The 24,414-nt window shown below is 46.3% G+C and overlaps 2 protein-coding genes across 3 annotated transcripts; one reads left to right on the top strand and one right to left on the bottom strand.

Annotated features, from left to right (window-relative positions):
* Positions 1–2,600: 2,600 nt before the first annotated feature.
* Positions 2,601–9,469, bottom strand: GPANK1 (G-patch domain and ankyrin repeats 1). Of its 2 annotated transcripts, none has more exons than XM_084840992.1 (3): positions 9,146–9,469; positions 7,508–8,151; positions 2,601–4,616 (listed from the first exon to the last, which is right to left on the bottom strand). In XM_084840992.1, exons 2-3 carry the CDS (start codon positions 8,092–8,094, stop codon positions 4,154–4,156), a joined length of 1,050 nt encoding a protein of 349 aa, XP_084697118.1. In that variant the 5' UTR covers positions 8,095–8,151; positions 9,146–9,469; the 3' UTR covers positions 2,601–4,153. The 2 variants fall into 2 exon arrangements, with proteins under 2 accessions (XP_084697118.1, XP_084697117.1); XM_084840991.1 differs by having other exon boundaries at positions 9,393–9,469.
* Positions 9,470–14,017: 4,548 nt separating this feature from the next.
* CSNK2B (casein kinase 2 beta) lies at positions 14,018–24,009 on the top strand. The gene is made up of 7 exons (XM_084840984.1): positions 14,018–14,097; positions 14,593–14,675; positions 14,995–15,097; positions 16,970–17,085; positions 21,693–21,768; positions 22,093–22,282; positions 23,627–24,009. Exons 2-7 carry the CDS (start codon positions 14,604–14,606, stop codon positions 23,715–23,717), a joined length of 648 nt encoding a protein of 215 aa, XP_084697110.1. The 5' UTR covers positions 14,018–14,097; positions 14,593–14,603; the 3' UTR covers positions 23,718–24,009.
* The last annotated feature ends 405 nt before the right edge of the window (positions 24,010–24,414 follow it).

Below are 24,414 nucleotides of genomic sequence, written 5' to 3'. Positions count from 1 at the left end.
CCTGCGTGTCCAGAGCTTAATTGGAGGGCAGCTGGGCACAGACCTCTTAAGTCCAGTTTTGGACTTTTAACACAGAGGCATCGGGGAAGCTGCCTTGGGAAGTGCCTGGGAAAAGCATTATAAGGAGAAGGTGACAAAGATGTCAGTGAAGCCAAGATGCAGAAGAGAACTGGGATGTCTGGGGGAAAACGTTGCTGGGGCTCAAACCCTTGGGCGTATAAAAGTAACTACGCAGGAGAGAAATGGTATAAATGTTCACACTGTGGAAAACACTTCTGTTGGCGATCTCTGCTTGTTGCTCACGAGAGAAGGCACACAGGAGAGAAACCGCATAAATGCTTGGATTGTGGGAACAGCTTCAATCAGAGAACCACCCTCATTAACCATGAGAGAATTCATTCTGGGGAGAAGCCATATACATGCTCAGTCTGTGGTAAAAGCTTCAGCCAGTCAGCAAACTTAACTAAACACAAAAGCATGCATACTGGGGGAAAACTGTATACATGTTCAGTCTGTGGGAAGAGCTTCAGTCAGAGATCTTACCTTATTAGCCATGAAGGAAGCCACACAGGAGTCAAGCTGTTTATGTGCTCAGTCTGTGGGAAAAACTACTATTGGTGGTCCCTACTTATTGAATGCGAGAGAAACCACATGGAGCACAAACCATACACATGCTCAGACTGTGGGAAGAGTTTCAACTTGTTCTGCACCCCTGCTGCAGACTTGCCTATAATTATGGATATCACCGCTTTCCTTACCTGTCAGTCCTACTTGTGACCTCCCCCACACTGGCTGCAGCAATAGAAGGTGGGGCCAAGAGGGCGGGCAGAGGCACGCTTAACACTGCCCCTTCCAGCATCTCTGGCTGCACGGATGTCTCTAAAGACCTTTATACATTGAGCATGAAGGTCTGCAGTGAACCTGTGCTTTTGGCTGAACATGCTTTCAAACCACTGCAGTCGGGAACCCTGACTTATCAGGTGAACACACTTACAAACCCACAGTGGAACTTAGTGCTAAACACGCAAATATCTTTGGAGCCAGACACATGGGGGTGTTGGGGGTATGGTTTTCATGCCCCCTCCCCATCTTAGCTCTCATGTGAGGCAGTTGAATGTCTGCAGAGGTTGACTCATGTAATATTTCTGGCAGATCCGCTCTGTGACCCAGCCTGGTCTTTCAGAATGCCTCGGGTTAATATGAGGCAACCTCATTCCAGGATTTATACTAGACTGGGAGGACAAAGAGGATCCTGGAAAGAAGAATGGGAGTGTGCTTGTAGGCAAGGAAGGGACAAGAGCATTACATTTTAATCTGTTAAACTGAGGGTACTTCCAGTCAAAGCTTTTACTGTACAGTTGCCCTGCCTCATTCATGGAAATTAATGGGTGTGCCAGGCGTTGTTGCCTTCCACTTAGAATCCTCCCATGTTTTCCCTCTGCTTCTTCCAATGTTTTCCTTCCCACAAAAGACATGTGGAGGAAAAGTTGGAACAGTTGCACAATGTACCTCAATTGGGAGTGCTAGAAGCCCTCATCTGGGAGCAACAGGGCGGACACTTACGAATCACCAAAAAAGAGGAAACACATCACTGGAAGGGAGGAGAAAGGAAGGCACCAGTTTTCAAAACAAATTGAGCGCCAGCGTGGTGGAGCAGTGAGAGTGCCGGATTGGGTTTCGGGAGATCTGAGTTGTAGTCCCCACTTGGCCATGAAGCTCACTGGGTGACTTGGGGCCAGTCACTGACTCTGAGTAACCTACCTCACACCCCTGTGAGGATAAAATGGAGATTATGTAAGTCACTTTGAGTTCCTTAGAAGAGGAAGATAGGATATAAACGTAATAAATAAAATGGAGATTTATATGTATAGGTGCACATTTAGAAATAACTATGTTTTAAATATAAATACAATGCATCTCACCGTAGTGAAGACTGACCAGGTGACTCAAATGTACCTGCTCAGTCTGCTGCCCAAGGTGCTAACTGTGGATGGGCAAACCCAAGGCCCCAGCCTGCCCTCCCTCCTTATAGTTCTTTGACTTTAAACAAGATTTGGACTGGGCAGCCCACCAAACAGAGGATACCTTCAAATAGAGGAGTGTCCTCTGTAAAGTAGGACACCTGGCCACACCCTAAGGAAGCAGAATATTGTTATATTCTAAGTGTTTTAGGGTCTCTGAAGACAACACTGCCAACAAAAGTGATAAAGAACCCCGTGTGTGTGTTTGGGCATCTATATATATGGAGTGGGGGAGAGAGAAACAGAAATTAAAAGGTTTATTCATACAATTAACTTTTATTTTATATTGTAGTTTTAAACTTTTATATTGTATTAGACATGGCTGGGAGGGTGCTGTTGCACTCATGTCCTGCTTATGGATTTCCCAAGAGCAGGTGGTTGGCCACTGTGTGAACTGGACTAGACAGACCCTTGGTCTGATCCAACAGGGCTCTTCTTACGTTGTTATTAGGCATGTTAGCTGGGCTTGATTGGAGTTGGTCCAAAACATCTGGAGGGCACCAGGTTGGGGAAGGCTGATCCAACCAGTGGCCACACGCCTTGTGGCAACAAGTTCTGTAAATTAATTATACATACATGCTGGATTGAATCCAAAGAGGAGCAAGGGGAATGAATCCTGGCAGCAGCACTTGTTCTGTAAACTGTTGGGCAAGGACTAGTGGAAGACATCACACAACCTTGTGCGAGAGACCTGGCATGAGCACACCTCTTCAGGGATTGTGCGATGCCTTATGCCAGCATGCATTGTAAGCTGTTGTGCAAGCCTTGTGCAAGAGATTGTACAAACAGAAGCACAACTCTGGATTTTGATTCTCTTACCTTGTGCAAGAATCCAGCACTAAGTCAGGAAAAGCCCTTCTGCTCACAGAAGAGCACTTCTGAATCTAAAGGAGTGTGAAGAAATACTTTGACAGTAAGTGCAGGACAAATAAAGCCAATCAATTTCCTAGGGTGACTCCAAGGTGTAGCATTATGGGAGAGGGAGAAAATATTCTCTCTATCCACTTTTTCCACACTGTGCATAACTTTATAAAACTCTCATCCTTCCTTTATTATGCCCCATGTAGCTCCCCTTGCCCTCTGGCAAAAATATTCTGGCTACATATCTATTTTAAATCCTCTCGCCGCCACACCGATCCACACATTTCTCATAAAAAGTCACTAAGTGCCAGCTTTGTTTTAAACCTTTCGGTTTCCTCAGGATGAGAGAACAATTAATTATCCTCAGTTTAAGATTAAAATATATTTGTTTTCTGAATAAAAACATTGGTGTTTTGCAGGAAGAGAAAGATGGATGTCTGACAGAGAGAAATTTGAGAACTGAAACCCGTTTATCCACCCACTAAAATACAGGTTGTGGACTTCCAGACATTGCTGGACACCCAGTTTCCATCATCCCCACCCAATGTGGCCAATGATCAGGGATCACAGAAAACCCCATGGATTACCTTGGCAGAGAATTATATTTCATTTTTTGCACAGAATACACAGAACCCTGCCCAATCAACACTAACAATTATGTACACTGGATGCAAACCATTTTATTAGTTAACTGACCTCGAGGGGAAGGAGGAAAGACAAACACAGATGTAGGCCTTTTGCTTCTTTTGGAGACCGTGTAAGTATGTCAACAGCTCTTCCCCAGCCCACCACCTTTGCCTTAGGATGACTGCAGGTGTTATGGCCTAGTAGGACACATAGGAGATTCAAGATGATTTTTCTTGACTGGGGGAGAAAAATCACAAGACTACCTGCAATCATTTTTTCCATATTACTTACGGATCCACTTTTAAATGATACATATAAATTCCTTCAGGGGCACAAGGAAGGTTACTGTTCTGGTTCTCTCTCTGGCTACTGGCCAGCAGCTCCTTGTTCCTCCCTCCACCTGCCAGTAAAGTTCTGTGCTTTTGACTGGGCCAAAAGGAGGAAGACAGGTCATTGCTTGGTTATGTAGACAACATCATAATCTGCTATCCGGTAAGACAAGGCTGGGAAAACCTGTGGCCCTCCAGATGCTGCTGGACTACAACTCCCAGCATCCCTTGTTGCTGGCCATGTGGGCTGGGGCTGATGAGAGTTGAGGTAAAACAGCGGGCAGGCCACGGCTTTCCCACCCCTGCAATAAGAGTTCAAAGGTCAACGTTCATGTAAGTGCGGAGGTTGCGTTCCCAAGCGGCAGCCTTGGCCTCTCTGCGCCGGGCCTCCCGCTTCCCCACTGTTGCTGCCCGCTCCTTCCTGGGCTGCAAGGCTGCAGGTCGCTCCACAGCACTGGGGTCATTGGCGTTGAAGTGGGTCACCTTGGGTCTGAGGTTGCTGCAGAAGCCCAGGCCTTTCTGGTCTCGCTTGAGGACAGTCTGGATGGGGAACTTGCGGCCAGTGCCCTCGGGCCCCAGGCCAACTTCCTGATCCCAACCCCCTTTGACCATCAGCTGGAAGCCCACATTGTTCTCGGGGATGTGGTAGCGCGTGGGGGGCAGTGGGTCACGGCGGTTGAACAGGTGGGCAGTGGAGCGCTCGTGGAGAGCCACGGTGTCCTCACTGTAGTGGGCCTGGCACACGGCACAATATTTTCTCTCCTCTGGCGCCTGCGAACTACAGGAAGAAGGAAAGGCGACTGAGGAAAGGCAGGCCGTGTTCACGCAAACTCTAACTTTAGTAACCCATAAAGCAGCCTTCCCCAGACTGGTGCCTTCCAGATTTGTTGAACTCGAACTCCCATAATTCCCAGCCACCATGGCCAAGAGCACCAGGTTGGGGAAGGCTGCTTTAAAGTGTTTCTCATAGTTGAGGAGGAAGCAGGGGTACAGATGTCTCTTTAAAAGGGACGTCCTACCACCTGTTCTAGAGGTGTCTGTGTGAACATTACCAGAGGGCCTTGCCAGCCCTTTTCAAAGTTATCTTTGTCTATGCAGGACTCTGCAATATTGCAGTTCTTTACTGGTCATACTTCTACTTGAAAAGCAGGGTTTTGAACCTCAGGCCCACGGGCCAAATCCAGCCCACCTGGAGTGCCAATCCAGCCCTCCAGGTTTCCCCATACAGCCATTCCCCTGACTGCCAATCGTTTGGTGGTGTCCTGGCTTTTGCACAGTGTTTTCCCCATTCTGAAAGGTTGAAATGCTCTCCTAAGGCTTCATTACTGGCAGTAAGCGCTTTAAACTACAAAATGCTGGCATTTTTGTTATTTTCGGCCCTGATCCCTTTGCCTTTGGACCCATTCCCCACTGGAATGCGGCCCCTGAGAGCTTCTCCAAAATTGACACACCTGTTGTAAAGCATAGCAGGGTACATTTTGCAGAACAAGCCCACAGAAGAATCAAATGCTTTCGTCCGTGTGAACATGGCGACAAGCTGGCTGGGGAAGGTGGCAGACCAGCCCATCTATCACTGCAGCAGAGTGACCAACTCCTTCAATGGCTGGTCACATAGCTCAGTGGTAAAACATATACCTTGTATGTCCCCAGATTTAATCCCAAACTTACCACTTAAAAAGGATATTGGACAGCAGTTCCTGGGAAAGGCCTCTGTCTGCTGAGACCTTGGAGATCTGCTGGTAGTTGAAGTAGACCAGCCTTCCCCTACCTGGTGCCCTACAGATGTTTTACATGACAACTCCCAGCATTCTTGACCATTGGCCATACTGGCTGGAGCTGATGGGAGTTGAAGTCCAAAACATCTGGAGGGCACTGGGCTGCAAAGTCTGGCGTAGACAGTGTTGGGCTAGATGGACCAATAGTCTGACCCAGTATAAGGCAGCTTCATTTATTTTCAAGAGACAAAAAGATTTCAATGTTTTCACCTACAGATTGCCCACTACTGTTTTAGAACAGGGGTGGGGAATGTGAGGCAACTCCCATCATCCCTCACCACTGGCTATGCTGGCTAGGCCTGATGGGAGCTGCAGTCCAACGTCATCTGGAGGTCCACAAGTTGCCCAACCCTGTTTCAGAAGGTGGAGATGGGAAGGGAAGGGTCACAGAGGGATATTGGATGGTCTGACTACAACCAATCAGTCACGCTAAAGCCTTGGATTGTGTGGATCACAACAAACTGTGGCAAATTCTTAAAGAGATGGGAGTACCAGACCACTTTACCTGTCTCCTGAGAAACCTGTACGAGGGTCAAGAAGCAACAGTAAGAACCAGATATGGAACAACCGATTGATTCAAAATTGGGAAAGGAGTACGACAAAGCTGTATGTTGTCGCCCTGCTTATTTAATGCAGAGTACATCATGAGAAACTCCGGGTTGGATGAATCACAGGTGGGAATTAAGATTGCTGGGAGAATTATCAACAACCTCAGATATGCAGACGATACCACCCTTATGGCAGAAAGCGAAGAGGATCTAAAGAGCCTCTTGTTGAGGGTGAAAGAGGAGAGTGCAAAAGCTGGTTTGAAACTCAACATTAAAAAAACGAAGATCATGGCATCTGGCCCCATCACTTCCTGGCATATAGAAGGGGAAGAAATGGAAGCAGTGACAGATTTTACTTTCTTGGGCTCCAAGATCACTGCAGACGGTGACTGTAGCCATGAAATTAAAAGACGCTTGCTCCTTGGGAGGAAAGCTATGGCAAACCTAGACAGCATAGTAAGAAGCAGAGACATCACCTTGCTGACAAAGGTTCGTATAATCAAAGCTATGGTTTTCCCAGTAGCAACGTATGGCTGTGAGAGCTGGATTATAAGGAAGGCTGAGCGCCGAAGAATTGATGCTTTCGAACTGTGGTGCTGGAGAAGGCTCTTACGAGTCCCCTGGACTGCAAGGAGGTCAAATCAGTCAATCTTAAAGGAAATCAACCCTGAGTGCTCATTGGAAGGACAGATACTGAAGCTGAAGCTCAAATATTTTGGCCACCTAATGCTAAGAGAAAAGTCACTGGAAAAGACCCTGATGCTGGGAAAGATTGAAGGCAAAAGGAGAAGGGGATGGCAGAGAATGAGATGGCTAGATAGCATCACCGATGCAATGAATATGGAGTTGAGCACACTCTGGGAGAGAGCGCAGGACAGGAAGGCCTGACGTGCTATGGTCCATGGGGTCACGAAGAGTCGGACACGACTGAACAACAACAACAACAAATGGAGGTTATCCCAGTGTATGGTTTTTGGGGTGCAGTGGGTAACTGACTCCACATCCTGAGCCTGTTTTGCATCTGGCTCCACCCATTTTCCGGCCATTATTTGTTGGATCTCCAGTTTGGTGGATCTTGAGGTTCTAGTAAAAAACCACAAAGTATCTCATGGAAGCCAAAATCTACCTATGTCCAGACTGGATGGCCTTTTGGTGTCTACAGCTCTAGCCACTTGGTGGAAATAACTACAAACCAAAGCTGGAGGCAATCTTTTTAACTTCGACAGCTTTATGATTGGGCTACCCTGGTTCTGTGGAATACCAGATGGCAGCATTCAGATGCAAGTCTGTTTGGAGATGTTCTCTAGGGAGCAATTGGTCAACCTCACAGAAACAAGGAAGCTTACCTGAAGGATTCTTCCTTCACATGGGGCCTTCCACTTTCCCGTAGGACATCCACCACCTCCTGGTGTCCTGCTTCCTCGGCCAGATCCATAGCATCCCTGCCTTGAGTCTCGCAAACCCCAACCCACGCAGCACCGCGGCTCAGAAGATACTTCACAACCTCCCCCTGTCCAGCATAAGCTGCACACATCATGGCTGTCCAGTAATAACCATCGCTGTAGTTCACATCACACCCTTCCTTCTCCACCAGCATCTGCAAAGACTTCAGGTTGCCATCTTGGGCAGCTTTCAAGAGCTGATTCCCTTTGCGGGCATCTGTCTGCCCCGGGTGGCTCTGTGTGCGAGGAGCTTCCTGTGCTGGGTGGTGGACACAAGGCACCTTTCGTTTCCTCTGCGAGGATCTCCCAGGGTCACTTGGAAGCACCAGGCCCTCGTAGAAGCTGCGAGCTGCCTCCCCAGCAGCATTTCCTTCCTCCTGGCCAGAGACATGGAAGTCTCTCCAGCTTTTTTTCTGGACATGCCCATCTCTCCAGAGATCCGACTCCTCCTGCGCACGAGTGAAGGTAATCAGTTGCGGACCATGGTTCATGTCGAAGCGGAGTAGTGCTGGCTATGAAGCCAGAGAGACAATCCAGAGCTTCTCAGCCTGTTGAAAGAGGGAGTCAGAAATTTACAAATAACATATGGATCTACTATTTGCTATGGGCAAAGCAGTGTATATACTGCAATTACACAGGGACACGGAAATGTGATATCAGGGACACAATCCAGCTTCCTAAGATCTAAGTCTCTAGCCCTCTTTATGGTTCTAAACATATGCTTGAAAGTGTGCATGGCCCAAGGCAAAATGGGGATCCAGAAGATGGAGTCAGTTACCTACTGCAGCCCATGAGCCATACTCTCGAATGACTTCCATATATATATAGGCAAGAATCTAGATCTGAGTTACTACAGATCAGAGATTCTAACAGTCTAGTACTAGGAAACCCCTCAGTACTGATTACTCCAGCCTTCTCCATACCTGACTCCCTCCAAATCTGTTGAGCTACAACTCCCACTATCCCCATTTGGCTGAGTTGCAGCCATTTGCACAGGCTAGGCATGATAGTCTATTGCAGTGAAGACAACAAAGAACCTTGCAATACCTTAAAGACTAAAACATTTAGGGCACAATCCTATGCATGCTGGCTGAGGAATGCTGGGAGTTGAAGGCCTTTTTTCTGTCTAAACATGCATAGAACTGCACCCTTATTCTGCCATAAGCTTTCATAAACTATGGCCCACTTCATCAGATGCATGGAGTGTTACTGAGAGGTTCAGGTTCACATACAGTACATACGGAAAAAAAGAATTGTAACGAGTGAGGTCAGAAGTGACCATCACGTTATTAACAGCGCTCATTCATTGTGCAGTTTCTGCCAATAACACAAACACCTTGGCACTAGGAACGCCAATTAATATGTGTAGTGCGATAAAAAAAAAAAATCCTTTGTCTCGATTCAAGCCTCTGGCGACAGAATTAAACCAGCTGATGTATTCTAATTCAGCCGCCTCTTGGCACCTGGGGGGCACCAGATTGGGGGAGGGCTAGTCTACTCTGACTCGCAGCACCAGTTCTCCCGCAGTCTCAGGTCGGCTACCTGATCAGATACGTGAGGGATTTGAACTTGGGACCTCCAGGCAGCATACACGGAACTACGGCTGGGCGGCAGTCCCTGAGTGGAGGAAATGAAGTCAAGACCTCTCTTCCCTCCACCTCGCGCCTGTTAAGCAGGTGTCCAAGGGGGCCCGCTCGCCCTTGGCCTCGCCTCCGGCACAAGCCTGGCACAAGTTCTGCCGACCTGAGTCTTCCCTCCTCAGCCAGGAACCCCTGAAGTTCCCCCTTACCACAGAGAACGAGGCTGCGAGAATTCCAGAGCGGCGAGGAAAGCGGCAACAGGAAACTTCTTCGAAGCAACACCCCTGGGGCATTCCTGCGCACGCCCAATAGAAGGCTGCCTTAATCACAGAAATAGAAAAAGTTGAAGAGTCACACGCCGTCTCAGTCATTTTCAGCACTTCCGGTTTAAAACTGAACTCGACTCTGCACGAAGGGATATAGAGCGGCGGCGCCACTCTGCAGCTGTGGAGATTCACGGCCAATGGCAGCTATTTTTACCGGATGTGTAGCCTGTGTGTGTCATTCTATCACCGTTATACATCTCTATGCAAGACGCCAGGGGGCTGTAAAACGCATGCGCCACGGCGGTATCCTGGTAACAGGCTGAGGCGCTGCGCATGCGTAGCCACAGTACCAACTGACGTGGTGGGACTGCGAAGTGTTGAAAAGCGCAAGTCCAGCTCAGCCCCGTCTATTTCTTCAGCAGGGCCGGGTGTGTTAAAAATAACAAGCGTGCCCGTGGTATTTATAAAATGTGCGACTTTTAATCGAACCTATGATCGGGGAGAAAGAGAAGCTTCCCTATCAATAGATATGGTTTATTGCCTGGAGCACTGGCGCATGCGCCGGGGATATTCGAGACAAGCCCCACCCCCAGTTGCCTCGCGGGCGCTTCCTGAGAAGTTCGCGCCTCCCGTTGAAAAGGAGACGCATGCGCAGTCCGCCCGTAGAAAAAGCGAGGGCGGGGTTCCTTCTCGCCCGTTGTTGCCTCGTGCGCTTTCCCGCCTTTTCTAGCGCGAGGAGCGGCAGTTCCTGCGTAACCGTTAACCCCATTTCCATATCTGGATTTACGGTCCTGGTAGCCCCTGATGTTTCCTCAATTATCGGCTTTTTAATGGGGATACATTAGTTAAAACAACGGCTGGATCTTAGAAAATCAACACTATGCCCCACTAGACCTGTAAGAAAACGGCTTTCCCAGGAGACTTGTGTATTTTTAAAATTGTCATAACACCAACATTACTATAACAGTAACGTAGACTCAACTGCTAATGGTTAAATGTTTAGTCAAGTTACGTTTACGTGTGTATCTGTGTTCTACTGCAGTCAGTGGGTTCACAACAGATACAGAGAGATACAACATCAATGACTGAAAAAATACAACAGACTATTTCAATCAATATTTAGATGGGCATGAGGTCAAATAAAGAATCCAAGCAAATGAACATTTAAAACATTTAAGTTAATATCTTACCTATCTGCCTGACAACAGACAGCTGACAATAAGAGGAACATTAACACATAATAAGAGGGTTTTTTTGAAGCGGTAAAAGCGCTGGCTGGGACAGAAGTTCCCAAGTTACCAAAATATTAGTCATATCTTTATGTCCACTCCTTTACTGTGCATATTATTACTGATCTTTAATTATACCCGTTTCCATTGAACAGGCATAGCTAACTAGAGAAAACGTAACACAACAGCCATGTTGAGAACTGGCACTGCTGATAGAATGAGCCGGCGCAGCAGCACCAGCATCAGGGATGGTAACTTACTGGGGAGGGGTGGTCAGCATCTGATACTAGGGAGTGGGTCTGGTTGCTCCTCAATTGTAGTCCTTGAATTAGAGTGGGCCAACCCCCTTACCTTTTGTGACAGCCCCTTTAGCTACTGTTTTTAGAAGCCTGGGAGGAGGGTTGTGATTTGGCAAAAAGGGAGGGGGTCAGGGGATGGAGCTTGTGGATTTCATTACCCCCCCACACCTATTCCCCCTTCCATCATGTGAGCACTACCCTCATGGATATGATGACTTGGCCATGCCACTGTCCTGTTGCTGTCTACACAGGAATAAGGTTGATGTTAAGTCAGTGGAGGCTGGTGCCTCTGATTGTGGTGGGGCTGTGAATCCATTTTGGGTTTCAGTTAGAAGCAGCCAGAACCCCAGAGATCCAAGGTGCTGAACCCTATCCTCAAAATAGGTTCAGAAACTTGGATATCTCCTTTAGAGTTCTGGCTGGTTCTGACTTAAACCCAGAATGGATTTACAGCCCCACCAAAATTGGAGCCACCAGCCTCCACTGTATTACGTATCAGCTCAACCTCAGCTGAGAAGAAACTTGTAATGAACTGTGAATGACACTGTAAGGGAAAGCGTTCCAGAGGCAATTACACCACATTCAAAGCACTAACATAATTATGATGTGGGGTTCCTCTTTGATCAGGTTTGGTGTCTTATTGTCAAAACATGTTGCATCTTCTTTTCTGACTGGAGGCATGCTCATGCGTGTGCTTTTCTCCATAATTATATCCCCATCTTTTCTTTCCTGCAGGTGTAGCAGCAGGCAGTTTTCAGTTCTTCTTGACATGTTTGTTAATCTTCTCAATGCAGTAATATGATGACCAACTTCCTTCTCTCATCTACTCACCCCTTTATTAAGGGGTGGGGGGAGGACCAAATTGCATTTTGGCTTTTGGGACAGATAGCCAAAATTCAGTCTCTATGGGTGCAGTCCTATGCATCCTGCAAGAAGCTCCTACAACTCCCAGCTTGCCCCAGCCAACCATAGTGCCTGGGGGATGCTGGAAGTTGTAGGACTTTTTTTCTGACTAAACATTTGCACCCTATGTCAAGTATTACTGGGACGGTTACCCTGGCCCGCCTATGATTTCCTGCAGTTAATATCCCTTTTAACAGGCTCCCCACCAGGGTCAGGTTCATTTCACTTTGTCTCTACCCTCTTTACATCTCTATCACTACGTATTGATTTTGTTCCAGCAGGAAATGGTGCGTCATACAGCCGCTAACTAAATGGTGCCCACAACACTCAAGCAAGCTCATTCCAGCCGTATAACACTTCAAGTGAGCTCTCTTCTGCCAGTCCTGATCCCAGAGAGGTTGTGGCTGGCTCATTCAAGGCAACCAGTCTTCACAAGCTGCAGAGCTCACCTCGCTTCATATCTGCCCATAGTCACTGGCCTTGCACAGGATACAGGGTATGGTGCCATGTTGCTATGGCTACACCATACACCTCCTTCTGGTCTACTTTCTTCTTCTTCAAATGCTGCTTCCTGCTAAATATGCATTCATAGCTAGTGTGATCATTAGGAAATGCAGTGAGAGCACAGAAGAGAGGCTTACAGGAAGATCATGTACGTGTGTCAACAACCAAGCTCCATGAGGGCGGTTGTACTCTGAATATAACAAGGCTTAATTTAGACAAGACAAAACTGGGGGAAGAGATCTTGGTTGATTAAGGGGTTGGGTTGGGTTGGGGTGGGAAATCCTGCAGAGGCTTCCTTTTGCTCTCTCCCTTAGCAAGGCTGGCAGAGCACTAGCTGGGGACTTTCTTGGTCCTCGCTGGGCAAGCATCACTGCTCTTTGCACGATCTTTTGTGGCATTTCCTTGGGTCCTAATAAAGATACTGCCCAGCTGTGGATTTTGGATTCTCCCCATCCCCGACCAGCTCAGCTATCTTTGTTTTTTACTCCCTACATGGAATAAGACTGCCCTTAATTTTCTTTCTCCCTTCTTTCCCGTTTCTATAATCAGTCCTCATTCAGACCTCAGTTGGCTGTATTCTCTGCTGCCGTCCGCTGGGCAGATCGGTAATTTGACTGCTTCACGAAAGAGCAGTTAGTGCAATCACCATATACACTTCCCTGGGAGTAAGCCCCACTTAACTGGGCTTACTTCTGAGGAGACCTGTATAGGATTTTTGTTGTTAAGTCGTGTCGGACTCTTCGTGACCCTATGGACCGCAGCACGCCAGGCCTTCCTCCGCTCTTTCTGCATTTCGCATTCTACTGTCAGTTCGGCCCCTTCCAACTTTTGCACCCCGTTCTGTGGATAAAATTACTTTTTGCCGTCTAATTTGCATCCTGCTGGGACATTGAACTATTTTAACTCTTTATTTGTCTTCCCATTCCCCCTGGGACTATAAAGATATGTCCTGTTCCGTTTGCCCCCCGCCCGCGAGATCCAGTTTTCATTCGATAGGCTATGTATGCTCTTAGGTTTTCTTCAGTCGGGGCAAGCAGGGGCTCAAGGTGATTTTCATCGGGCAAACAGCGCGGGGGTGAAAGGGTTAAGCCCCCTTCCGCGCCGCGGCGCCGATCGCCCCTCCTCTCCGCTATTTGTATGAGAAAGCTGCAACTGGGACTACAAGTCTGATTCTTTGGTCATGGGCGATAGTCGGCACTGGGGATCCTTAAAACCCCCACCCCGTGCAGATTACGTTTCTACGAACTCCGGACAACTATTCTCAAAAAGTTTAGCCATGTTTATCCGTCCAAGGAGGCATACTTGGACTACATTTACCACAATGCACTCGCAGAGTTAGCACGCGAGAGAAAGGCTTTCCTTCGTCTATGGTCACTCAGATGCCTCTCTCTGATGGTCTAGGAATGGTAGTTTTGCAAGTATACCAGTTCTTTTCAAAGGTGTTGAGGCTTAAAGGTCGTTTGGACTACGAATCCCACCGTGCTTCACGGCACAGCACGGTCTTTTAACTTCCTTCGCCGTTGCGCTCTGGGATTTGCAGTTTCTCCTCTCCTGTTTGATCATTCGATCCTTATTCTGAAGCACTACAATCCCGTGAAGCCTTTCCTTCGGCGGGAGTAGCGCGTGCGCAGTTGAAGCTGGCAGAGGCCTTAGAGGTCCGAACGCTTGTTTGCACCCCGTGTTCCTCTCCTTGAGGCAATTGTGCCCCCTGGGGTAAGTTATTGGGGTGTCGATTTACTGAGCTATTCTGCAGAAAGTAGAGGGGAGGAATTTTAGGCAATGGAACCGCTTCTACAAGGTTAAGGGAGGGCATGGGGATGTCTCTGCCACGGGTAAAAAAAAAAAAAAAAAAAAACAGGAAGGGGAGGAAGAGTTGTGTCGTCCGTTTATTTTTTGCTAAAAGGTAGGGTGCGGATAGAGGCCAAGCTATTCTGCAAAGAGAATTCTTAGAGAGATTCCGTTCGAGTTGAAGGGAGCAGGTTATGGCATTCCCTGCCACTGGTCCCCATGTATACCTACAAGAGAGTGGTTTTTATCTCAGCGTGGAACCGAATGGAGAAGTGGCTGAAAATCACAAGGCTTTCAGAAGTACTTTGAAAGGGCAGTATTTCACAAAGGAGTCGTTTCTGGTGTAAATGGAAGAGTGAGAAGAGCTGATTGGTGAGTGGTGGTAAAACTGTGGATGTTCATGCCCCTCTCTGTCTCTAGAGGACGGGAAGATGAGTAGCTCTGAGGAAGTATCCTGGATTTCCTGGTTCTGTGGCTTGCGTGGCAATGAGTTCTTCTGTGAGGTGAGTTGGAAAGAAGAGCTTGTTGAAGGCATATGTGGGCTTTGCCAGGGAGGTGCTGGGAGCCAGGAAATGTGATTTCCCCCACTAGAATATGCAATAGGGAGGAGGTTGGCTTTGGACAGGGACTCCTAGGTTTCCTGTGGGGAGGAAGGCTCTCATAGGTTAATCAGGAGTTGTGGTATATTTTAGGAGGTAAGTTACTTGGTAGAACTTCTTGGGATTGAGGGAGTTTGATTTCTCAAATGACTTGAGGGAATTTGAGAAATCAGGATGGCTCATTTGGTTGATCCAAGGTTCCAGTATTTTGTGTCTGTTCTAGGTGGATGAAGACTACATCCAAGACAAGTTCAACTTAACTGGTCTCAATGAGCAAGTTCCCCACTATCGCCAGGCCTTGGATATGATTCTTGATTTGGAACCAGGTGAGAGATGGTATTTCTTGATATATTGAAGGTGATCATTTCTTGGATCACTTGACATCAATGTGGTTTGGAGCTAACCATAGCCCTGTTCATGCCCTCTGTATCTGTAGGTACTGAATGCATGAACAGGCTTCTGAAAAAATGTCTGACAAGCCCTGCCCCCATATGCCAATGTGTGCCGCCACCCCCGGCTTATGCGCAGTTGGCATCGGTCTGAATGGGTCCTATGCATGTATAGATGTATGCCTAGCTGGGGTGTGTGGCCAGCACTTGTATCGGTGTCTGGAGAGCAGAGCTAGCTGGGCATGTTCTCGGAAGCACCTTCACGTGTCCAGTACCCATGGGCTTCTAGGTTGTAGAATTGGAGGTAGCACTTGAAAGGTCTGAGTGCTGTGCACAATGAATTTTTTAATGAAAGATGAGAAGATTTTAGAGTTGTAGTTAACTAATCCTCTCTTGGGGATTTTTTTAATAGGAAGTTGTTTCAAATCAATGATCCCTTATAGTATTATACAGCCAGGCTTTCAGACAACTATCCTTTATGAAGATAAACAGGAGCACCAATTGGCTAATAATAATATATTGTGCTGTATAATATTATATTGTGCTATATAAATTCCTATCATGTGATAAAAGACTAGCCGTCCCAAGATATACGTGTTCTAGGTTGGTGGAAGCCCCCCCTAAGGGCCACCCTGTGGCCACTGATTGTGTTTCTGGCCCTGGCTAGGTACACCCTATGTTCTCTTCTCTGGCATTAGTGTGTGTAGAATGTGGGTGCGTAGAATTAGAAGTAAAGACTTTACTTCTTTAAGGGCACAGTCCTATGGGATGCACCCTTGTTAGACTGAAGCCTCCAATTTCTGAGGCTTCCAAGTATTCATTGTCCTGCCAGGCTGCTGCCAGCAGTATGTGATGAGTGACTGACGCAATGTTTGCCTGCCCATCCTCCTTTTTTTCCTTTTTCCTCTAGATGGGTCTTTGAGCCAGTCTTGCGTAGTTGTGTTGCTGGGGAGAGGACTGGGGCTGGGGTTGGAGAAATCATAGGAAACATCATATCCTGGCCTCTCCCCGCCTGCCAGAACACCCCCTTTCAGACCTCTCCCAGGTCCTCAGAGGCTGCTTTTACTACCTTGGAGAGCAGCTGGCGCAGTTCTTTCTATGGCATCTGTGAGGGGAGGAATCGGATTCTGGAGTTCCCCTTCTGAGGTTGTAGCAGTGTCTACGGCTTTGGAGAGGGGACTCCAAAGAATCCTGTGGTCCCTGGGATACTCTCCAGAGACATAGGATTGCTCCCTAAGAGCAGTGGTTAAGAATTTGCAAGGAGTAGGAATAATACAAATTATTGGTCTAGTTATATTCTTTATTTTTGAAACATCTTACCTTGGAAACTTCACAAATTTTGCTTTTCAGTTGATAAGTAGAGGCTATTTAGAAGTGAGATGTGATAAAGACTGTTTAGTTAACTTATATTCTGCCTCTCCTTCTCAAGATGCCCCTTTAGTGTACCTGAGAAATGATATAGATGCCTATGTAGTATTTGAAAAACAAATGTTTCTGATACTTGTTTTTCAAATATACTGTAAATCTGGCAAAAGTAGTGAATATATTTTGTCGCTAAATTGTATTGTAGAGTACATTTAGAATTTGATGTGGTAGGAAGGGAGTAAAAGACAGGGAAACTGAGATAGTATTGTACATGTGTAGTACCAGCATTGAGGTATAATGTGGCCTGAGAAGCTGTTCATATCAGATGTTAGTTCAGCACTGGACTAGAAACTTTATTCCTCTCTATCAGTGCCACTGCGGCGTTGTTGTAAGATACTGTCTTCCTTTCCTTAATGGGCTTTTGTCTTTCCTCTCCTATTGCAGACGAGGAGCTTGAGGACAATCCTAACCAGAGTGACTTGATTGAGCAGGCAGCTGAAATGCTCTATGGGCTCATTCATGCCCGCTACATCCTCACAAATCGTGGCATTGCCCAAATGGTGAGTGTCTGTGCTGTTGTGTAGTCGCCCTATAATTTATTCCTTAATGCTCTGAGGCAACTAATTCCAGATCAGAGGCAATGAAACCTGAAGAGGGAAAGGAACATTAATCCATACCACAATATTTTCTTTTTCTTTTTGAATAGTAAAAGGCAGAGGAAAGAAATGGTTGTTCAGCTATTAAATAAGGATGGCAAAATGATAACAGATGACAAAGAAAAGGCAGAGGTGCTCAATTCCTACTTTGGCTCAGTCTTCTCCCAAAAGAGGGTCTATGACCCCCCTGGCAAAGGCGAAGTACAGGCTGAAGGGGCAGGATTGCAGCTTGAGATCGACAGGCATATGGTCAAGGAACACCTCATTACTTTGAATGAGTTCAAATCTCCAGGGCCAGATGAACTGCATCCTAGAGTAATAAAGGAACTGGCAGAAGAACTCTCAGAACCGCTGTCTATTCTCTTTGAGAAATCATGGAGGACCGGGGAAGTGCCAGATGACTGGAGGAGGGCTAACGTTGTCCCTATCTTCAAAAAGGGTAAAAAGGAGGAACCTGGGAACTACAGACCAGTCAGTCTGACATCAATCCCTGGGAAAATTCTGGAGCAGATCATAAAGCAATCCATCTGGAAGCACCTTGACAACAATGCCGTGATTACTCGAAGCCAACATGGATTTGTCAAAAACAAGTCCTGCCAGACAAATCTGATCTCATTTTTTGATCAAGTCACCTCCCTTGTAGACCGTGGGAATGCTGTAGACATCATATACCTCGACTTCAGCAAAGCTTTCGACAAAGTGCCCCATGATATCCTGATGAGCAAACTTGCTCGAAGTGGGCTAGATGAAACAACGATCATGTGGATCCACAGTTGGCTACAGAATCGGACTCAAAGAGTGCTTATCAATGGGACCTTCTCAAGCTGGGGAGAGGTAACGAGTGGGGTACCGCAGGGCTCAGTCCTGGGCCCAGTGCTCTTCAACATTTTTATGAATGACTTGGAGGAGGAGGTGCAGGGAATGCTGATCAAATTTGCAGATGACACAAAATTGGGAGGGATAGCTAATACTTTGGAAGACAGAAACAAAATTCAAAGTGATCTGGATAGACTGGAGTGCTGGGCAGAAAACAACAGAATGGCATTTAATAGGGACAAATGCCAAGTTCTGCACCTAGGAAAAAGAAACCAAATGCACAGTTACAAGATGGGGGATACGTGGCTCAACCACACTACAAGCGAGAAGGATCTTGGAATTGTCGTCGATCACAAGCTGAATATGAGCCAACAATGTGATGTGGCTGCAAAAAAGGCAAATGCTATTTTGGGCTGCATTCATAGAAGCATCGCTTCCAAATCCTGGGAAGTACTAGTTCCCCTCTACTCAGCACTGGTTAGGCCTCATCTGGAGTACTGTGTCCAGTTCTGGGCACTACACTTTAAGAAGGATGCAGACAAGCTGGAGAGGGTTCAAAGGAGGGCAACAAAGATGATCAGGGGACTGGAAACAAAGCCCTATGAAGAGAGACTGAAAGAACTGGGCATGTTTAGCCTTGAGAAGAGAAGACTGAGGGGAGATATGATAGCACTCTTCAAGTACTTGAAAGGTTGTCACAGAGAAGAAGGCCAGGATCTCTTCTTGATCATCCCAGAGTGCAGGACACGGAATAATGGGCTCAAGTTACAGGAAGCCAGATTCCGGCTGAACATCAGGAAAAACTTCCTGAGTGTCAGAGCAATACGGCAATGGAACCAATTACCTGGGGAGGTGGTGGGCTCTCCCACACTGGAGGCCTTTAAGACGAGGCTGGACAGCCATTTGTCAGGGATGCTCTGACTTGGATTCCTGCATTGAGCAGGGGGTTGGACTCGATGGCCTTGTAGGCCCCTTCCAACCCTACTATTCTATGATTCTATGAATATATTTTTCTTTTATCTTTATAAATGAAATACCCAAAATACGAGCAACCTGATCAATACTACAATTTCCCAGCAATACAATATTCTAATGAGGACACCACAATATCAAAAAGGAAAGGAAAAGGGAAAAAAAAGGAAAAGAAAGGAGGAAAGGAAGTAGATAAAAAGAAAATAAAATTCTTTCCCCTTCCCTCCCCCTCTCCTTTAAAGGATTAAATTTAAATTTAAACTCCAGTACCAGCCTGGCCTCCGATGCCATTCTATTTAAAAAACTATATCTGTAACCTTAACAATCTTACAGTTTAATAAACAACCTTACATTTCAATATCATTTCATCAATCTTATATCAAAGAAACAGGTCTACGTTCATTCCCAATAGCCAATAATAATAATAATAATTAAAAAATATAGTGTTATATAATAAAACTTAAAATACACCTTCAACAATCAGTAATATATTTTATATTAGATATATAAATGCATATACACAATACACCCTTCAAACAAAAAATTTAAATACAGCATATCATATCTATTTTGAAATAAAAAAAGAAAAGCAAGAACAAAAAGAAAAGCAAGAAAAGAAGAAAGATAAAAGAATAAACGAATATATGTATAATCATTTATCTTCTGACCTAACCTGGATCATGTAGACCAGGGGTCCCCAACCCCCGGGCTGCGGACCGGTCCCGATCCGTGGCCTGTTAGGGACTGGGCCACAGTAGGGGTGTGGGAACCCCCCCTTACCTTGGATCCGCGGGGGCGGGGGGGAGGCTATCCCTCCCTCCACCCCCCCGCCCCGGAATCCTCGCTGGCCCTGGCTGCCTCCGCTCTGCGGCGAGTCTGCAGAGCTGCCGGCTGGCTCCGGCCCTGTTCTTTGCAGTAATAGCTTTGCAGTAATAGCCATTTGCATCCCAGCGGCTGGAAGTCCACCCCTGGCCGGAGCCTGTTCTTTGCAGTAATAGCCTATTACTGCAAAGAACAGGGACGTAAATGGCGTCCGCTACGCTGATGCCATTTGCATCCCAGCGGCCGGAAGTCCTCCCCCGGCCGGAGCTGGCTGGCAGCTCTGCGGTGAGTCCAGGGCCTACGAGGATTTGGGGGGGGGCGGATCCCCCCCCCGCGGACCCAAGGTAAAGGGGGTTCCCACACCCCTACTGTGGCCTGGTCCCATCTCCCCCCCGCCCCGGTCCATGGAAAAATTGTCTTCCACGGGCCGGTCCCTGGTCCCAAAAAGGTTGGGGACTGCTGATGTAAACTAAACACAAACAGTTAACAAAGCTTGTTTAAAGATTCCAGTTCATGCAGTTGTAACAGAAATCTCACGCATTTTTACGTTCAGCCATGCCTCCGCCATTTCATGATTTAGAAACTTCTTCATCTGACCTTCAGACACAATACACAGTGTAGCAGGATATTTTAAATAATATTGTAAGTTCATTTGTTTTGCCATATTTTTCGCTTTCATAAATTGCTTTCTTTTATTCGCCACCTCTTTGATGTAGTCTGGAAATAACATAACTCTATCTTGTTTCCAGGAAAGGCTTCCACCCTCTCTTGCCACCCTCTATATCCTCTATAATGCAGGATATAATTCTTTGTGGAGACTTTTGCAAATTGGACTATGATCGTATAGTCAGTCCCTTTAGCATTTGGCACATGAAATGCCTGCTCAATATTAAGTAAATAATCAAATGGGATAGGCAGTATCTCATGCAAAAGTTTATCTACAAAAATAGACAATTTTACATCATTAGACAAATTTTTAATCCCAATAATACATACATTGGATCTTCGCGTGAAGGCCTCCAGTTGAGAAGTTCTGTCAGAGACATGTTTAAAACTTGTGTCGTAGCTTCATTCCCCACCACTCGATCTTCTAGGTTGTTAATTTTCATCTCCATTTTTTGCCATTCATTAATTAAATCCACAACTCCTTGCACGGCGGTGATGGAATTTTGGATTAAATCCAACCTTTTGACTTGCTTCATAAATTGCGAAGATAAAGTCTTTATAAAGTAAAGTAAAGATAAAGTAAATAATTCCCCTGTATTTTCTGTTTTCGAAACTTTTGACACAGGAGGTACGGGGGGGAGTTGGCAGTGATGCCAGCCCCTTTCTTCCCCTCGGTGTAGTCATGTTTCTCTCAAACAGATCTTGCAGGTCCTCAGATGTTCTCAAATATTGTTAATATTTCTTAAATCATCCCTCAGGAGTTGTTGATATTTCTTAAAGCATATATTATTATGGAACACATCAGCCCTGTTTTCTCCTATGAAATGGGAGTTTCAGAACAGCTTTTTGCGTTGGTAAAGCTCTGGGGAGATAATCCTGGAATCCAGCCCCTCCATTATCTCGTGGGGGGTACTTTTCTCCAAGGTGTTATCCAGATGCTGCCTTGCCCCCCCTTTCAATTCCAGGGGGGAGATGAAAGGGTTTTTCAACCTTTTAAAAAGCTGTTTGAGAAAGCTCCTATGGAGAGCCCATGGGAAGCTGCCAGAGTGACATTGGTTCCAACCACCATACCACAATATTGTCTTGATGGCTGGCTTAACTGGCCAGTGCTAGATAGGAAAGTTTTATAGGTGATTGAGCTTCTGAGCCAACCAGTTGTACTTTTACGTTGCCTCTTTTTCACATTATGGAATTATCTAGTTTCTATTGCTAACACTTCCTTCCTTTTTCCCTAGCTTGAAAAATACCAGCAGGGAGACTTTGGCTACTGTCCTCGAGTTTATTGTGAGAATCAGCCTATGCTGCCCATTGGTGAGCATGTATATATTGGGATGGATGGGGTTGGAAGCTAATGGGAACGGTCTAAAGTTGAAGTACATGTCACAATTATTGAGGAGTTCAAGAAAAATCTAGTGAACTAGAAAGGATCAGGACAGATAAAGACTTAAGGCTGAGAGCTTTGAGTAGTCTCTTTCAGAGTTATACTGTTGAATTCTAGCCTGCTCAAAAAGCTTGCAAAATGATCTTGGGATTGATGCTGGAAGCCAGGTTGATGGGGCTGTTATCAGAAGTCAGATTGTCTGGCTTCTTTGAGTCACCTCATTTCTAAACTTTTGCCGCCTTCTTCACTCTTAGGCTTATCTGATATCCCAGGGGAGGCCATGGTCAAGCTGTACTGCCCCAAGTGCATGGATGTCTACACCCCCAAATCTTCCCGTCACCATCATACAGATGGGGCTTATTTTGGGACTGGCTTCCCTCACATGTTGTTCATGGTGCACCCCGAGTATCGGCCGAAGCGGCCAGCCAACCAGTTTGTGCCCAGGTAAGAGCCTCTCAAAAGATGTTGGGGGAAATGATCCAGGAGAGTATGGAGAATATAGGTTTAGGCTTTTCTTCCCTGCTGTGAAATTCAGCTACCCAGATTTAGATTTTCTTGCTATTTCCATTAGGTGCATGTTATAAATACCGTCCCCAGCTATGCTGCTTGGGGGCCAGACATAGCCAGCTATGATGTCACTCGTGCCACTCATCTCCCTCCACACACTTTGGCCAAGGAGGATCCTGCCCTCTGACTGATCCTCTTTGTCCTGAGGGCAAGGATGTGCCAGGGGTTTCTGAGATGAAGCGCTTTTGGGGCAACCTCTCCTTTAGCGGTGGGATGGAAGCCTGAAAACAGAACTGCCTTTTGACTGGGCCAGTGCCAGTCTCAGCTGCCCCTCCCTGCTCATTGGCACTCACTCCAGTGCTGGAATAGGAAGATGACCCAGAGGCCTCAGCATTATTGCTAAGGCCTGCAGGGCCTTGCCAATTAGCACTGAGAAGGTTGAGGCAGCCTGGCTCAGAAGTGGCATCTAACTTTATATTGTGTTCAGATTGGGCTGTCCTTCTTCCCAAAAATTTGCTCAGGAAATCATGCAGGCCAGGCACAACACAGCACACCTGAGAGTTCTATGCTGCTTCTGAGATGGCCACCTGCCCAGCATTTCCAGCAGTGGGAAAGCTGAAGGGAATCCCGTCTCAGAAACTGCATGTGGCTCAGGGGTACTGCATGAGCTTGTGCTGAGCAGTCCTTGAGAGGCAGCATAATCCAACCTTAATACAGCACAGTCAATCTCCAATTTGAATTGGCACGTCTCTCAGCTTGCAGATGCTGTGGACCTCCTGCTCTTGAGATTAGACAGGGCTTCATTTCAGTGACTACAAAATTTTCTCTAGTTTTTCCCATAGTTTTAGTGAAGTTCTGGAGTCCTGCTCCAGGTTTCCTCTCTTTCCCCTCTTGAGAAGGGTAGCTAGCATCTGTATTAATAATTAGTTCTACAGAATGTTTTCTTCCCTCTTGAATCAGTCCAGCAGTCAGTAGGGATTGAGCCTTTTTTTCTTTTTTTGCTGTTCTTGGAACTCTTCAGCAGTTCTCCCCTTCCCCAAAGGCATGTAGATATAGCTTTAGGCTGTCTCCTATTTCTGACTTAACAGTTCTAAAAACAACAACAAAAACATTTGTTTTTTTTTAAGAGAGAGACTGAGACTCCTCACTGTCACATGTTTCTAGTGGGTGTTCACTTTGAAGTCTATACATCTTCTTAACTGAAATATCTGGTGGCTGTTTGGGCAGGCCTTTCCTCTCTTCCTCTCATTCCATTTTCACCCCTTGACATTTCTATTCCAGACTTTATGGATTCAAGATCCACCCCATGGCTTACCAGCTGCAGCTTCAGGCCGCCAGCAATTTCAAGAGCCCAGTCAAAACTATCCGTTGATCTTCTGCGTCCAGGTGCCCAGGGTCTTTCCCTGATAACTCCCTTTACCCCAGTGAAGGCTGCTCATACTTTGTTTTTGGTGATGTCCCCTGTGGACTACTCTTTGTCACCCTCCAGCCTGATTTTTAGTCTCATTTCTGGTGTGTGGTTTAAATTAATAATAAACAATTTCTGTTACTTCCCAGAAACACAGACTGTGACAGACAAATTCAGTAACCAACTTGAATGTCATGATTTTGTGGGGCTTTTTTTCTTTTTAAAAATAAAATACATTAAAAATGTAAAAGATGAGAATCTGATTTTTCCTTGCTCTGGGAGGGAGGAGTAGATAGTGAGAAGAAGGGGTGGGGAAAAAGGCAACACACTAAAGAAGAGAGGGAAAATAGACCTGATTATGGTAGAAATACAGCACAAATTGGAGGCTTTGAATTAATCTGGTAGACTCCTAGCTGCTGCATTATAAGTGAAATGTTTTCCTACAGTGAGGAGGATATCCTTGAATGGGTTGCTCCTCCCACTTGCTCAAACAGGCAGGGTATATGCAAAGAAGACCTGTATGTACTTTCCTATGTGGGCAAAAGCCCCACCCAGTTCCAGTCCTGCCTAGCTTAGGACAGGTGTTGACAGAGCTCTGCCATATTTCTTATGTTTTCAGTTTTGGAAAGAGAGCCACTTTTAAAAAACAGAGAGAGAGAGA

Source organism: Heloderma suspectum, chromosome 2 (assembly GCF_057233095.1).
Source record: "Heloderma suspectum isolate Gila_16-S chromosome 2, 16-S_ref, whole genome shotgun sequence".
Taxonomy (NCBI): domain Eukaryota; kingdom Metazoa; phylum Chordata; class Lepidosauria; order Squamata; family Helodermatidae; genus Heloderma; species Heloderma suspectum.
The sequence above is the reverse complement of the archived record's forward strand: the minus strand, read 5'-3'. Positions and strand labels throughout refer to the sequence as shown.